We start from the raw sequence: 16,306 nt of genomic DNA, 5'->3' as shown, positions 1-16,306 counted from the left end.
CTTGAGCCCAGGAGTTGGAGGTTGCTGTGAGCTGTAATGCCACGGAACTCTACGCAGGGGGACAGCTTGAGGCTCTGTCTCAAAAAAAAAAAAAAAAAGAAATGTGAATTGTGACTTGGCACCTGTAGCACAGTGGTTACGGCACCGGCCACATGCACTGAGGCTGGCAGGTTCAAACTTAACCCAGGTTAGCTAAACAACAATGACAACTGCAACAACAACAAAAATAGCCAGGTGCTGTGGCTGGTGCCTACAGTCCCAGCTACTCGGGAGCCTGAGGCAAGAGGATCACATGAGCCTAGGAAGTGATGAAGTGAGACTCTTGTTTCAAAAACATAAAATAAAAATAAATACTCAAATTAGTAATGTGTAATTTTCTATCTTTCTCTTTCTTTAATTTTTGAGACAGAGTCTCACTCTGTGCCCTGTAGAGGTGTGAGTCATTTTTCTATTTTTAGTAGAGACAGACTCTTGCTCAGGCTGGTCTAGAACTCCTGAACTCAAGCAATCCACCCACCTCAGCCTCCCAGGATGCTAGGATCACAGGCATGAGCCACTGTGCCTGCCCAATAATGTATAATTTTAGAAGTGAAAGTTATCTACACTTGTGTTCTGAACATGAATAGACTTTTAAAAAACTTTCCCTTAGTGAGTTGCTAGTTGCATAGCAGTTGTGCTTTTAGATTATTGGAGAGTTTGTGGGGAAAAACGAAACACCAGAAAGGTCAACTTTGTTTAAACCTGTTTCTGTATTTGTAACCTTTTCTTCTGGATTCAGGGCTGACAAGGAGGCAGGGAGCTCTCAGAGCTAATACTCTGTCACTAGTGGGACCTGGACTAGGAGGCCCTGGCCTGCTGCAGCCTCAGCCCGGCTGCCTGGTGTTATAGTCCAGAGTCACTGATGAATGTCACAACGTATCATTATAGAAGATGTTCAATTCATGATCCCCAAATATTTAACTGGGAACATCTGTTGCTATGAGACAGCAGCAAAATATTTTCAGAAGCTACCAGCTTCCTACTTTAGTCAAGAGCAGTACAAACCTTCCAGCTAATCACACTGAGAAAGCCAAATGCTCGAGTCTAGTGTACACTTAGAACCAGCTGGAATCTGACTGACTGGGTGTGCTGTCTGTCCAGAGCCTCCTGCTGTTTTCAGTGTTGTCTTCTGCCGCACACATGAAGTTTCAGACTTTGAGCGCTGTACTCACGGCCTCTCCTTGTGTACAGGTGCAGTGGTTGTGCATGACCTCCATGGACAAGGAGAGCCCCAAGCCGACTAGAATCAGTCCTTCCCATGCCAGTGCTGCAGTCTGGCCAGGCTGCTGCCTCCTGGGTGTATGTGGTGGGCAATGAACATTTTGGAGTCTGCTAAGAGAAAGTGGCTGGGCATATGTCATGGGGCAGTGCCTGCAGCTGGGCAGGAAGAGAACCTCTGTCTCCATAAGAGACAGCAACCCCGCCTGGGCATTGTGTAGGGCTTGTGCGAAACCCAACAAGGGAGCAGCCACTTAGAGGGCCGAGTGCCCACAAGGCATGCTGCAAGCATGGCCCCTATGGAGCCAAGGGCTTGCCTTGCCAGTGACCTTGGTGCCTCTAACAGACCACATGGAGCAGAGGCAGTGGGAGAGTCCGTGCTCTCTTCTGACTGATGAGCCTGGGGCTGCAGACAAGTACTGCCTCTGCTCTCTGGAAACTGCAGTGTACGGTATCTAGTGTGTTTAACCTTCTCAAGGCTAAAACAAATGTGGATCACTTAGGGTTCATCCTCGGGGCTGGAGGAGGGGGGTGTGCACTAGGAGCCTTAAAGCACCTGGGTGGGACACATAGTCCGGTGTGTCTTTGGGAGCTGAGTTCTCGCTGCAGGGGCCACTCTGCAGCCTTTTGAAAAGCTCCTTACCCTAGACATCCTTCAAGAGAGTCCCTGTACATTCCCATGTGTGTCATCATTTAGTAATTCCCACTTACTGATGTCACTGAAAGTAATTTCTCAAAGGCATGTTTTCAAATTTTAATTTCTCCTTCAGTATCATAAAGTATGTTTTGGTTAAAATTTTATAAGCAGGCTTGGTGCCCATAGCACAGTGATTACGGTACCAGCCATGTAACACCAAGGCTGGCAGGTTCAAACCCAGCCTAGGCCAGCTAAACAACGACAACACCAACAAAGAATGGCCAGGCATTGTGGCAGGCGCCTGTAGTTCCAGCTACTCGGGAGGCTAAGGCAAGAGAATCACTTAAGCCCAAGAGCTGGAGGTTGCTGTGAGCTGTGACGTCATGGCACTCTACCCAAGGCGATATAGTGAGACTGTCTTCCAAAAAAAAAAAATTTATAAGCAATATATGATGTTGAAACTGAATTAACCTGACTCCATCCTTCGGAGACAACATGTTCTTTCTTAATTGTATTTATTTTATTTTATTTTTATTTTTTTGAGACAAGAGTCTCACTATGTTGCTCTTGGTAGAATGCCGTGACGTCACAGCTCACAGCAACCTCTAACTCTTGGGCTTAAGCGATTCTCTTGCCTCAGCCTCCCAAGTAGCTGGGACTACAGGCGCCCGCCACAACACCTGGCTATTTTTTTTTTTTTTTTTTTGGTTGTAGTTGTCATTGTTGTTTGGCTGGCCGGGGCTGGATTCCAACCCACCAGCTCTAGTGTATGTGGGTGGTGCCTTAGCTATAGGCACCGGGCCCTTAATTGCATTTTTAAATGTGTCAATAAAGTTAAATTGTTTGCTTTTTGCTAGCAAGCTAGCTAAAGCATTTTCACGGTACAGGATTCAAAAGGGACCAGAAAGCACAAATTACAAATTCATCTCCTTCCCCCCAGGTGGGTTCTTACATCCATGCCTTTTAGATGGGACTGTGGTAGTATTCTACTCACATACAAGCAGACACACACTGACACACATGCCCCTGCCAACTATACAACTTTTCAGTGCATTTTCTCCTCTCAGCAGTGTATTTTGAAAAATCTTTCCATTTTGGACCCAGAGCTGCCTGGCGCTCACTGATGGCTCACATCAGCATTCTTTTGCACAGAAACAGACTGGCATGGATTTATTTAATCACTGCTATTAACAGAGACATTCAGGTTGTTTCACTTTTTCTTTACTATTACAAACTCCTCAGCTAATTTTATTTTTTGCTTGAGACAGAGTGTCACTATGTTGCCCTAGGTAAAGTGCAGTAGTGTCAGCCTCACATTCTCAGGAGGCTCACAAGATCCTCCTGCCTCAGCTTCCTGAGTAGCTGGGATTACGGGCACCTACCACAATGCCTAGCTAGTTTTTCTATTTTTATTTATTTATTTCATTTTTTAATTTTTATTTTAGAAGACAAGAGTCTCACTCCATTGCCCAGGCTGAGTGCTGTGGTGTTACCTTAGCTCACAGCAGCCTCAAACTCATGGGTTCAAGCGAAGCTTCTGCCTCAGCTTCCCAAGTAGCTGGGACTGTGCTGGCATCAGAGGTACACACAGCCACACCCAGGCCAGCAAGTCAGCCTTGGTGCCCCTTTGGGTGTACTTCCAGAAACAAGAAATGAATGACTGATGTAAAATGAAGTGACACATTATTTTGCAAGTCCGGTTGTTTCCAGTTCTGCTTTCCACAAAACTGAGTTAGAAATATTTTTTGATCACTATTTGATTTTTGGTATATAACTGAAGATGAAAAAACTGTATGAGATGTAGAATGTCATTCTCTTTACAAACCTGTATAGACAGGATTTCTCAGTACATATGTGAAAATAAGAAAGAGGAATAGAATTGATGCCAAGCCTTGTTCTATCCTGCCAGTATTTAATAGTCACCCTTGGAAAAATGAGCAATTGAAAAATACATAACATTTTTTAGGACCTTATAGTCATAGGAATTTAAAAACAATCAGTTTCAACTTATTGGATTTATTTCTGACTTTATATTGATTCTATAGGATAAGGGATTTGTAGTGTTTAATTTTTAGAAATTAAATTTCTATTACTTACAACTATTTGAATTTATGAAGAATAATTAGGTATCAACTTAAAAATGAATGTTCACAGCAATAATGTGTGAAGGCCACTGTGTGACAGGAATTTTGTTTGCAGTGTCCAGAAAAGAACTAAAATAACCCCCTCTTCTCTGCTTTCCTGGCTGTTTTAAGGTGCAATGCAGGCCTGTAATTGTTACACCTTCAACAAATGTTATCTCTTATAATGAGACAAACTGAAAAGTAGGATTTTAAATTTAAGAGCCAGTCTTTCAGGTTAAAAATTTCTTCTGTGGGGCAGCACCTGTGGCTCAAAGGAGTAGGGCGCCAGCCCCATATGCCGGAGGTGGCGGGTTCAAAATCAGCCCCGGCCAAAAACTGCAAAAAAAAAAAATTTCTTCTGTAAAGTAAGGTGTAAATAAGCCTGTTGGCCAAAATGCACCATTGTAAAGCCAGACTAAGTAGATCTCTTTCCAGTTACTTCGACTCTAGGTAAAATACAGAAACCTTTCAGGTGCTCCTCTCTGCAGCTAGACTGGAAACACCTTGAGGGCAGGAATCATTTCCTGTGAGTGTTTCAGAACAGGAGCAGACTAGTTCTCAGAACCTTCTGCAACAGTGATTCTGGATGAGAGCTGAGGGACTCCGTTAACATGGAAAAGTATGATTCTTTTGAAAAGAAGATATTTGTATAAATAGCACAAAATTGAGAAAGCTCAAGAGTTGGGAAGGTAACTTATTTTTTAATGTACACTTTTTGTTCCCTTTGAATCTCACTATGTCTAAGAATTACCTGTTTAAGAATAAGAATGAAGGGCGGGCACAGTGGCTCACACCTGTAATCCCAGATGTGAGACGGTTGGATCACTTGAGCTCAGGAGTTTGAGGCTAGCCTGAGCAAGAGCCAGACACCACCTCTACTAAAAATAGAAAAATTAGCTGGGCGTTGTGGTGGATGCCTGTAGTCCCAGCTACTGGGGAGGCTGAGGCAAGAGGATCACTTAAGCCCATGAGTTTGAGGTTGCTGTGAGGTATGATATCACTGCACTTTACCCAGGCCAACAAAGTGAGAATCTGTCTCAAAAAGAAAAAAAAAAAAATGAAATTACCAGATCAAAGTGCAAATGCAGCTTTAAAATTCGTAGGTATTTTGACTTGTCTACAGAAGTTCTTCTGACCCACCTGCCGGGGTAGCGTTGGGGGATGCCCGGGTCCAGGACCCCCTCCCTCTCATAGTGTCACACACAAGTGCTGGCAGTGACTGGCGCCAACTCTTGCTCTGTTGCAGGCCAAACAGGTGCAGGGAACAATTGGGCAAAGGGCCACTACACAGAGGGCGCAGAGTTGGTGGAGGCTGTCCTGGACGTGGTGCGGAAGGAGGCTGAGCACTGCGACTGCCTGCAGGGCTTCCAGCTGACGCACTCGCTGGGCGGCGGCACGGGCTCGGGCATGGGCACGCTGCTTATCAGCAAGATCCGCGAGGAGTTCCCCGACCGCATCATGAACACCTTCAGCGTCATGCCCTCGCCCAAGGTGTCGGACACGGTGGTGGAGCCCTACAACGCCACCCTGTCCGTGCACCAGCTGGTGGAGAACACGGACGAGACCTACTGCATCGACAACGAGGCGCTCTACGACATCTGCTTCCGCACGCTCAAGCTGACCACGCCCACCTACGGGGACCTCAACCACCTGGTGTCGGCCACCATGAGCGGGGTCACCACCTCCCTGCGCTTCCCAGGTCAGCTCAACGCCGACCTGCGCAAGCTGGCGGTGAACATGGTGCCCTTCCCGCGCCTGCACTTCTTCATGCCGGGCTTCGCGCCGCTCACCAGCCGGGGCAGCCAGCAGTACCGCGCACTCACGGTGCCGGAGCTCACCCAGCAGATGTTCGACGCCAAGAACATGATGGCCGCCTGCGACCCGCGCCACGGCCGCTACCTGACGGTGGCCACCGTCTTCCGAGGCCCCATGTCCATGAAGGAGGTGGACGAGCAGATGCTAGCCATCCAGAACAAGAACAGCAGCTACTTCGTGGAGTGGATTCCCAACAACGTCAAGGTGGCCGTGTGTGACATCCCACCCCGTGGCCTGAAGATGGCGTCTACCTTCATTGGCAACAGCACGGCCATCCAGGAGCTGTTCAAGCGCATCTCGGAGCAGTTCTCCGCCATGTTCCGGCGCAAGGCCTTCCTGCACTGGTTTACAGGCGAGGGCATGGACGAGATGGAGTTCACTGAGGCTGAGAGCAACATGAATGACCTGGTGTCCGAGTACCAGCAGTACCAGGACGCCACAGCCAACGACAGGGAAGAAGCTTTCCAGGACGAAGAGGAGCTCGATGAATAGAGGAGCATCCCTAGCTCAGATGAGGAAATGCAGATGTTCTGTCTCAAGCCTGTGGCCTGAGTGGGCACTGGGCTGAAGCCCTGGGTCCAGGCCCTCACTAATACAACAGTGTGGGGCTAACAGTCACCTGGAACAAAGAAAATAAAATAGTAGAGTTCCACCCCATCAGAAGCGCAGACTACACAGATTTCCTACTAGAGGACTGGAAAGCAGGCTAAAGCATCACTGGTGCCCTCCACATGCTCACGGCGTCTGAGCATTAGCAGGGCGTTCACCCCTACCCAACACCTGCAGCGCCACAGTGCCGAGTGTGCAGCATGGAACTTTGAGATAACAATTCATAATAAAATACTAAACCCATGCCTTTGTGTCTTCCAGCCCTGTGCTTGTGGGACCCTGGTCACTGATCTCTTGGGCTGACCACCCTCCCAATCCCATCACTAGAAGAGCAGAGGGAAGGGCTCTTCTTAAACTGGAGGCTTTACTGGAGGTTTGGGGACAACCAAAACGTTCCGGGGCCTGAAAGCAGTGAGAGCGCTACACATGCCCTCCTGCCCCCTGGCAGCCATCCAGTCCTTCCCAGAGTCAGCGGTCTGTCATCTGGCCAAGTCAGGCCCTAGGCTGGGGATACCTACCCTTTTGGCCAGAGTAGCCACAAGTGATGCAGTTCAGTCTTTCAGACAAAGCCGTGGTGTGGCAGCTGGGCCTGGCATGAATGGTGGAGAGCCCCTTTCTGTTGTAACCTGTCGCCACCGCTTTGTAGATCTCAAAGTCAGGTTAGCTGCCCAGTCACTGGTATGGAGCTTGCTGTTCTCAATGTTCCAGTCTTGCTTCTTCCTGCCCCCTTGAGATTGGTTATAAACATGTGACTGCTCCAGCCCTCAGCATGGGAGTGTCACACACTAGTGTCAACCTCCTGCTTTGCCCCTCTGGGTCTTGACAATCACACTGGGTGCAGCCTTCTGACCTGTCTGGGTGGGACAGAGACAAATGCGTCTGTGTTGTCTGGAGCCCCAAGGGCTAGGGCTGCCCAGGGTGTGACCAGTACCTGTACTCTGTGACCCCAGCTTGACATTCATTGAGTGACTGTTTTGTACGCAATAAACACAGCAGCATGGCTTGAGTTGGGCACAGATACTATTTTACAAAAATCTGACCTACTTGTGAGACTACAGTGAAAAATAAACCCTACCAGCTCACCACCCTCACCTAGCCTGGAAATATGCTCAGCTGGACCTTAGGGAACAGGCTCTACCTCACCCCTCCTTGTCCAGACTAGGACACCAGGGCAGGACGGAGTAGCCTTATTCCACACTGGCAGCCCATGAAAGACTCAGAGCCTGAATGAGGCTTACCTCACAGAAAACGCAGGGTGATGTGGGTACTGTCTGACCGGCCATCTACGGGCAACTGTTACATACCCTGAATCCAGCCTGACCTGCAGGGGCCCCTCCCTCAGCCCCCGCCAACACCCTGCAGGCACCTCCTACAGTGTGGGGGACAGGGTGCATAGAATGTCCCCTTGTCATCTGCTGTCTGTATGGAAAAGGCCCACTAAGCACCCTACAGCTGAGTCTTACTGACTAGCACCAACTGCTTAAAAGCCACCTCCCTCAAGCACCCCGTGAGGAAAGGTGCTCAGCATGTCACTCCTGGGGTCCCCAGGCCCAAAGGAGATGCAGGTGGAGGCAGTGCCGAGGTGGCACTGCCTTGGACGAGAGTCTGTGGAGTTCCAGCGGCTGCTGCGGTGGCCCCTGAGGTAGCGGTATCATGTTTGGCTTGCGGCAGAGTGGCCACAGGACAGGGGACTGGCCCAGCAGTCAACAATACACAAGTTGGAATAACATCAAAGGAGACTGCTCAAAAAGTATTTAAAAATAACAAGTACATCCGGCACTTCCACGTCCAGGTGAACGCAGCAAATTCCTAAGGGTTTTATTTGGTTTGCAACACTGCAGGCCCCCGCCCTTCTGGAACCCCATGCAGCCTCTTTCTTGTAGAGAATAGGAGCAGCTCACACTCTGACCACTTCCAAGATGCACAGGGGCCCCAGGGGGGGCTCACTAGTTCAGTCCTGCTGTCGCCCTGGATAGAGTGGTGTGGCATCAGAGCTCAAAGCAACCACCAACTCTGGGCTTTCTTGCCTCGGTTTTTCTATTTTTAAGAGACGGAGGTCTCACTCTTGCTCAGGCTGGTCTTAAACTCTTGAGCTCAGGTGATCCACCTGCCTCTGCCTTCCAGAGTGCAGGATTAGAGGCGTGAGCCACGGTGCTTGGCCCCATTGTCCCTTTTTTGATATCCAGGTGACACAGCACAGCCTGCCAGGCCCACTAAGAAACTTTGTGACCAGATGTTGGTCACAACAGATCTCTTAAGGACCTAAACCATCATAGACTCTTGTGACAACTCAGGGCTGACATACTTTCTGTTCTAGCTCAGTGAGCCACCACAGGATACACAAATCCACAATACTCCTCTGTGGGAGCGGAGAGCCTGTGAGACAGAGATTTTGAAGGAGTCCACTCTATAAAGCAAGAATACTTAATGTCTTCACCTTTTCTCCAAGAACCCCCAACACAGAGATCCTTTGTGTGTTCAGAAAAAAAGCACAGTGTTTACATTTTATTTTTGATGTAAAGAAGCCATATTTACACAATACATTCATGTTTAAATATGTTACAGCTCTCTGTAGAAAACCATTAAGACAGCAACAAGTGATCTGGATTTGATCTTTAAAATATTAAGTCAAATTAAAACATTCTTATCCAGACTCTGATTTAATTCACAGCCCATTTGCAGAGGGAAACTGAAGAGAATAGCAACAACGAGTGGGTGATGAAAAGAGAAAAACGCCCTCCCACACTGGTGGGAGTCCACGTCCCTGACTTGTCCTCACACCTCCACCCAGGCCACAGGGACCAGCCTTCCTGGTGCTGGGCTCTACCGTTCCAGCTGCCATCTGGGAGCCCAGCGAGACTGTGGACACTGTGAGTCTTCCTTGGGACCTTGGAACGTCCCCTGCCATCCTTCTGTGACTTCCAAGGCTGAGAGTCAAGGACTCCTCTCCCCATCAGGTCATCTGGGTTGGCTAAAAACCACCTAGCAGCGCTCTCACTCTTCTGAAAGCCAGGACATGTGTGCAAACTGAAGTCAGCAGGACAGGCTAGAGCAGCTGCCCTCCTTGGATCTAGTTGGCAACTTTCTCCCCTGGGGGCTCCTCTTTCTCCTTCTCCCGCTCTTTGTTCCAGTCCTTAAGGCCTTCTGGAAGTGAGGTGTCCTCATCCAGGCTGCCTGTCCCTTCCACAAATTCTTCATAAGTAGATTTTTCCGCAAATGGTCTGGGGCCCAAAAGTTCAACCATATCATTCTTATCTAATACTTCTTTTTCTAACAATAGAAGAGCAACCTGAAATACGAAAACTTCCATTAAATACTGTTACTTAGCAAAGTCCATTCAAAAGTAAGTGTTTTTATTTCTAAATGACCCCCTTCCAAAAAAGGACTTAAGATCTCTGAAAAAGATGTCTCAGACATTAAGGTCACATAATTTTTGAGTAAGATGCACAAATTACTGGAAACAACAACTATCCATCAGTAAGGGAAGGCCTGGACACATGTTCATACAACGCACATCTACACAGTAAGTGTGCACCTGTAATGAAGAGCGAGGAAGCTGTTTGAGATACACCTTGGAGACATGTATTTCAATGAGAAAACCGTAGGTACATGTGTACAGTATGTTGCATTTGCTTGTTAAGAGGTGAGAAGAATATACAGTAGAGCCTCCATAGCTGACCAATCCCCTCTACTGACTACCTCCTTAAGCTGACCTAACTTTCATTAATGGGACATGTACCACATGTATGCATCAGTATAGTGGTCCTAGTTGACCACCTCCATGTTGACGGTTTGTTACAGCCCCTTGAGTGGTCAATTTACTGAGGCCACTATATATTTTTATGTGCTATTAAAGCAAAATAAGCTGGAGTCCATTAGCCTGGGGTTGCTTCTATACTTAGAAACTTTCATATAAGCAAACTGGCACTTGTCTTATTAGAATTGTCCCTTATAACTAATTGATTTTAAACCAAGCTTCAACTAGCCAACTGGTAATATAACTTGGGGCCTTCCACGGAACCATACTCAAATAAGCCAAGTACCTAGCATTAACAGGTACAGATCACATACAACAGTGGTCCTATAATATAATACCATTGTTTGTTGACGTAGGGTCTCTTGTCCATGCTACAGTGCAATGCTGTCTGCACAGCACACTGCAGCCGCCAGCTCTCGCCTCAAGTGATCCTCTTGCCTTTCAGCCTCTTGAGTAGTTGGGACTACAGGCATAGAAGGCCACCATGTCTGGCTGATTTTTATTTTATTTTTTATCCTTACTTAGGCATTTATTTATTTTTTGGAGACAGAGTCTGGCTTTGCTGCCCTGGTAGAGTGCCATGGCAACACAGCTCACAGCAACTTTAAATTCTTGGGCTCAAGTGATTCTCTTGCCTCAGTCATCCAAGTAGCTGGGGCTGCCGGCGGCCACCACAATGTCTGGCTGTTTTTAGAGATGGGGTCTTGCTCTTGCTCAGGCTGGTCACCAACTCCTGAGCTCAGGCAATCTACTTGCCTCAGCCTCCCAGAGTGCTAGGATCATAGAGGCATGAGCCACCGCACTCAGCACAGTTAGTTTTTAAAAAAAATTTTATGGAGATGAGGTCTTGCTTTTTGCCCAGGCTAGTCTAGAACTCCTGGCCTCACCTCACCCTCTCAGAGTGCTAGGATTACAGGCATGAGCCACCATGCCCAATACTGTGTTTTTACTGCACCGTTTCTATGTTTAGATACCACTGTGCACAGCTGCCAACAGCATTCAGTGCAAAGAGATGCTGTACAGGTCTGCAGCCTGGACGTCAGTGTGCCGTCCTATCTAGGTCTGTGTGGTACAGTCTGATATGCATACAACAATGGCAGCATTTAACAGAAATTTCTCAGAACATACCCCATCATTAAGCTACTCAAAACTGTAGTTTCTTTGCTTCTGTGCTCAACCAATGAAAACTCACTGCTTATGTGCTGGATGGAGATGCCTGATTCATGAACCATTCTTTATGTAAATAAATTGTTACATTTACTTTGTCTAAAATTTCTTTTCTTTTTTCTTTTTTGAGACAGAGTCTCAAGTGTCACCCTGGGTAGAGTGCCATGGTGTCACAGCTCACAGCAACCTTCCTCTTGCCTCAGCCTCCCAAATAGCTGGGACTACAGGCACCTGCCACAACATCCGGCTATTTTTTTTGTTGTAGTTGTTGTTTAGCAGTCCTGGGCCCGGTTAAAACCCACCAGCCCCAGTGTATGTGGCTGGAGCTGTAACCACTGTGCTATGAGCGCTGAATCTAAAATTTCTCTTTTAACTGTGCATATACATATACATAAAGAAATTCTTGAAGGATGCAAAATAATTTTTTTTTTTTTTGAGACAGAATCTCACTTTGTCACCCTCAGTAGAGTGTCGTGGCATCACAACTCGAGTAGCTGGGACTACAGGCACCCACCACAATGCCCGGCTGTATTTTTTTGTTGCGGTTTGGCCAGGGCCGGGTTTGAACCCACCACCCTCGGTATATGGGGTTGGCGCCCTAGTCACTGAGCCACAGGCGCTGCCCATGGATGCAAAATAAAGTAATAAAAAGTGGGGGCAGAGTGGAAGAAAAGATGGAAATTGGGTGGGTGGTAAGTAAATTTAAAAAGTTAATTGAAAAAAAAAGACAAACAAGGGCAGAGATAGAAAACAAAGCCAGGAAGGTCTGTAAGCGGTTCTCAACCTGTGGGTCACAACCCCTTTGGCCGTTGAACAACCCTTTCCCCTTTCACAGGGGTCACCTAAGACCTTCGGAAAACACATATTTCTGACGGTCTTAGGAACCGAGACACCGCTCTTCGTGTGGGGGTCACCACAACATGAGAAACTATATTAAGGGTTGTGGCATTAGGAAGGTTAGGAACCACTGGTATATGAAAACATGCACCTTGAAGTGCTAGTCATTTGTTGCAGCTGACCCACAAACCTGACCCCCCAGCATGTTAGCAAACTATAAAAACGTGTTTATAAGACATGTGATTGTTCATCACAGCTCAGTTTACAATGGCCAAGTGCCCATCACTCAGGAATGGATTAATAAGCTGTGGTATATGAATACTGTGGAATCCTATTCAGCTGTAACAACAGAGGGAGATTTCACAGCTTTTGTATTAACCTGTATGGAGTTGAAGTGCAAGTAAAGTATCACAAGAATGGAATGGCAAGTATCCATTGTACTCAATACTAATATGAAGTCAGTAGACGAGCTAATTCACACCCACATAGGAGGTAAAATTCAATTCAAGTTGGGGAGGAGAGGGAGGGGAGAAGAAGAGGAGGGAGTTGGTGTGCTCTTACTTCACAGGCATAATGTAGGGGTTTATGGCACACCTTTTGGGTCCAAGATAGAACTACAAGATGGACTCTGCGTAATACATTCAAATACTGTGACCTGGTTGTTTGTACCCCCTCATTAACCTGAAATTAAAAAAAAAAAGAAAGGCAATGTGTTCATGGTGGTGAGTGATGGTATGAAGACAGAAAGAGCAGTGTCTCTGTTAGGCCATCCGACCAGCATAAAGAAAATGAAGCATTTAAGTTATAAACCGATCTCATAACTTGGACTTAGTTCCTCTGCTAACCCCTTACTTAGAATTTTGTTAGGGAAGATTTCAATAGTTGTAAAAGTAGAAAGAATGGATAACCAACCTCCTGTAACCACTACCAACAATGATCGACAGACATAGAGCTATTTTTGTCTCATCGACTCCCTCACTGACAGGAGGAAAATCTCAGATGTCCTATCATTTTATCCATGTTTGTCTTTATGTTTAAGAGATAAAGATTCTTTAAGAAACCAGAATCCTATACTGCTGATTAATTTTTAATCAGTTTGTCTGCATATATAAGATGTAGAAAAATAAAAGCTTTAGGGCTCCCTCTTAGACCATCTTTAATTCTCAATTTGCACACACGTATATACACGTGTGTAACACAGCTGGGGGCAACCACTTAAATTTCAACAATACATTTTATTTAACTCAATATATCCAAAATATTATATCCATATGTGAGATATAACATTACTGACATAGTTTACATTCCTTTGTTCATACTAAATCTTCAAAAACCAATGTGTACTTTGACCTCCCACACCAGGGAGACATCTCAATGCACAGCATCTCTCAATGCAGACTGGACAGTGCTCAGCAGCCACAGGGCTGCCAGGCAAGACAGCATGGGCTAGGGGGTCAATGGCAAAGGCTCCACGGACAGGACATGGGGTCCTCCTGGCTCTGCCACTTAAGCAAAGTTATGTGATCTTGTTATGTAAGTTTCTTCGTTTGAAACTGTAATAACAGGATAATAATGGCAGCTACTACATGAAGTTGAACAGTTTTTAAAAAGTTAGTGGCCCTCAGAACGTGTCTAGTGCACACAAGGAGGTGGGTGATGCTGACTGGTCACCGTGTCATCCTGAAGCTGGCCCTAGATGTCAGTCTGTACAAACCCTCACTCCACACAGCAGAGCAAATAGAGGCCTGATTTTAGCAGACCCTGGTTTCAGAAACAAAGCCTCTACCACCTCTTCTTGTCAAAGTACCGTTCTCCTGGCTGGCTCTATGCTACTCTTAATTGTGTTTAATTTTCTGTGATGGACCAGAACTTGCAGAGGTATCCAACCTGTAGCCCACAGCCACATGCATGCACATTATGTGAGGCCTGATATTTTTTGCTTATCTGTGGTGTCAGATAACTGTGAAAATTATGCATGGGCTTTTTTGCTCATCAGCTTCATTAGTGTTTGTCTATTTAATGTGTGGCCCAAGAAGAGCTCTTCTTCCAGTGTGCAGCAAAGAAGAGAAGAAGCTGGAACACCCGGTCAGCGCCTGGAAATCCTCATCACACTAACCCACTCTCTTCCCAACAAATCTCCTAGACCCACTGGACCAGCTATGGAGAGCTCGTGACATCCTTACTCCCAAGTCACTGCTGATACCTCTGTGCCTTGCAAAGTTGTAACCTAGAGTGAGCTCTTCCAAGTTCCTGTTTACAGCCTGCAAATGCACGGCCTGCACCCTTGACTGGCACCCTGAGGAGAGGCCTCCAAGCTATTCAAGGGCTTTTCTTTTCTTGTCTGTATAATCAGTAAATCCTTTGCCTTTTTATTTCGTTGGCCAACCCCAGCAGGTACCACCTAAGCTGTTAAAAAGCGCCTGCTCATGTCTCCCAACAGGTCTGATCTGGTCTGCTCTTCCCATCAAAGCCAAGCTGGCTTGCTGATGCCATACTTTCTTTTGAAGCAATGGAATTTTAGTCACTTTTTGCTCAATATTTTTTAAGGACTCCTATGAAACAAAGGTGCTAGGTCAGGTCATCTCTAACACGACATGGCATGATGATGAAAGGCCCTGGTGCTGCAACCACCTTTCAACCCTCCAGCTCTAGATGGCATGCTCCTCTCCCTGTGCCTCACTCACTGTGACCTAATCATCCCTCAGAGGCCCATTCAACCCATCTTCTATAAAGCCTTCTTAGACCACTCTGGACACATGACCTTTCCTTTCTCAGAGCCCCTGCTGCATGCTCACCAGTGCTTTGTGGACACTAGTCTCTCTCCAGTTTCACTGCACGCTTGGTAAGCTGATGGCACAGATTCTTCTGGAATTGCCTAGTGCAAGCCTTACAGCTGATTTCTCTGACGACATGATGACTGACAGCATACCTAAGAATATGATTTTATGTATCTCAATCCCTTATAAAAAGCCTTTTCAGGTCAGGACCATGGCTCACGCCTGTAATTCTAGCACTCTGTGAGGCCAAGGCAGTGATTGCTTGAGTTCAGGAGCTCGAGGCTAGCCTGAGCAAGATGGAGACTTCATCTCTACTAAAAATGGAAAAAGCAGTCAGGGGTCATAGTGGGTGCCTGTAGTCACAGCTACTTGGGAGGCTGAGACAAGGGAACTGCTCACGCTCAAGAGTTTGAGGTTGCTGTGAGCTACTGACATCACAGTACTCTACCCAGGGCAACAGGCTGTCTCAAAAAAAAAAAAAAAAAAGAAAGAAAGAAAAGGGGGCAGCACCTGTGGCTCAGTGAGTAGGGCGCCGACCCCATATACTGAGGGTGGTGAGTTCAAACCCAGCCCTGGCCAAACCACAAGAAAAAAATAGCCGGGTGTTGTGGCAGGCACCTGTAGTCCCAGCTACTCGGGAGGCTTAGGGAAGAGAATCACCTAAGCCCCAGGAGTTGGAGGTTGCTGTGAGCTGTGTGACGCTGCCACGGCACTCTACTGAGGGTAGTAAAGTGAGACTCTGTCTCTACAAAAAAAAAAGAAAGAAAGAAAAGCAAAGGTTGGGCAGCAGGTGCTGCCCAAGAAAAGGAGTAGGGCACCAGCACCATATGCCAGAGGTGGTAGGTTCAAACTCAGCCCCAGCCAAAAACTGCAAAAAAAAAAAAAGGAAAGGAAAAATAAAGTCCTTTTTATTTGTTTTTCTTTCTTTTTTTTTTGAGATGGAGCCTCAAGCTATCCCCCTGGGTAGAGTGCCATGGCACCACAGCTCACAGCAACCTCCAACTCCTGGGCTGAAGCAAGTCTCCTGCCTCAGCCTCCCAAGTAGCTGGGATCACAGGCACCCACCACAACGCCTGGCCATTTTTTGGTTGCAGCCGTCATTGTTGTTTGGCGGGCCCAGGCTGGGGATTCGAACCCACCACCTTAGGTGTTTGTGGCTGGCGCCTTAGCTGGTTGAGCTATAGGCGCCGAGCCTAATCGGACTATCTTCTAATAAATGCATTCCATTAGATTCTAAAAGCCATCATTCTTTAGCAAAAATAACATATAAAAATTAGAGTAGACCTAAATTTATATTTTCTAGTGAGTTTGTACTCTGAAAAGAATG

The 16,306-nt window shown here is 46.8% G+C and overlaps 2 protein-coding genes across 5 annotated transcripts in view; one reads left to right on the top strand and one right to left on the bottom strand.

Moving 5' to 3' along the window:
• The window catches only part of TUBB6 (tubulin beta 6 class V), a 14,533-nt gene extending 7,714 nt beyond the window's left edge, over positions 1 to 6,819 (top strand). The window contains exon 4 of the mRNA XM_003800473.3: positions 5,264 to 6,819. Within this exon, the coding sequence (XP_003800521.1) occupies positions 5,264 to 6,324 (1,061 nt within the window). The 3' untranslated portion in view covers positions 6,325 to 6,819. The remainder of the gene's footprint in view (positions 1 to 5,263) is intronic.
• Positions 6,820 to 8,555: 1,736 nt separating this feature from the next.
• The window catches only part of AFG3L2 (AFG3 like matrix AAA peptidase subunit 2), a 52,676-nt gene continuing 44,925 nt past the window's right edge, over positions 8,556 to 16,306 (bottom strand). Inside the window, exon 16 of one of the 4 annotated variants that reach the window (XM_012811821.2) lies at positions 8,556 to 9,730. In XM_012811821.2, the coding sequence (XP_012667275.2) occupies positions 9,512 to 9,730 (219 nt within the window). In that variant the 3' untranslated portion in view covers positions 8,556 to 9,511. The remainder of the gene's footprint in view (positions 9,731 to 16,306) is intronic. The other 3 variants (XM_023519457.1, XM_012811822.2, XM_023519456.1) reach the window with 3 other exon arrangements.

This window comes from Otolemur garnettii, unplaced genomic scaffold, assembly GCF_000181295.1.
Source record: "Otolemur garnettii isolate 467f Iridium unplaced genomic scaffold, OtoGar3 scaffold00176, whole genome shotgun sequence".
NCBI classification, from domain to species: domain Eukaryota; kingdom Metazoa; phylum Chordata; class Mammalia; order Primates; family Galagidae; genus Otolemur; species Otolemur garnettii.
The sequence above is the reverse complement of the archived record's forward strand: the minus strand, read 5'-3'. Positions and strand labels throughout refer to the sequence as shown.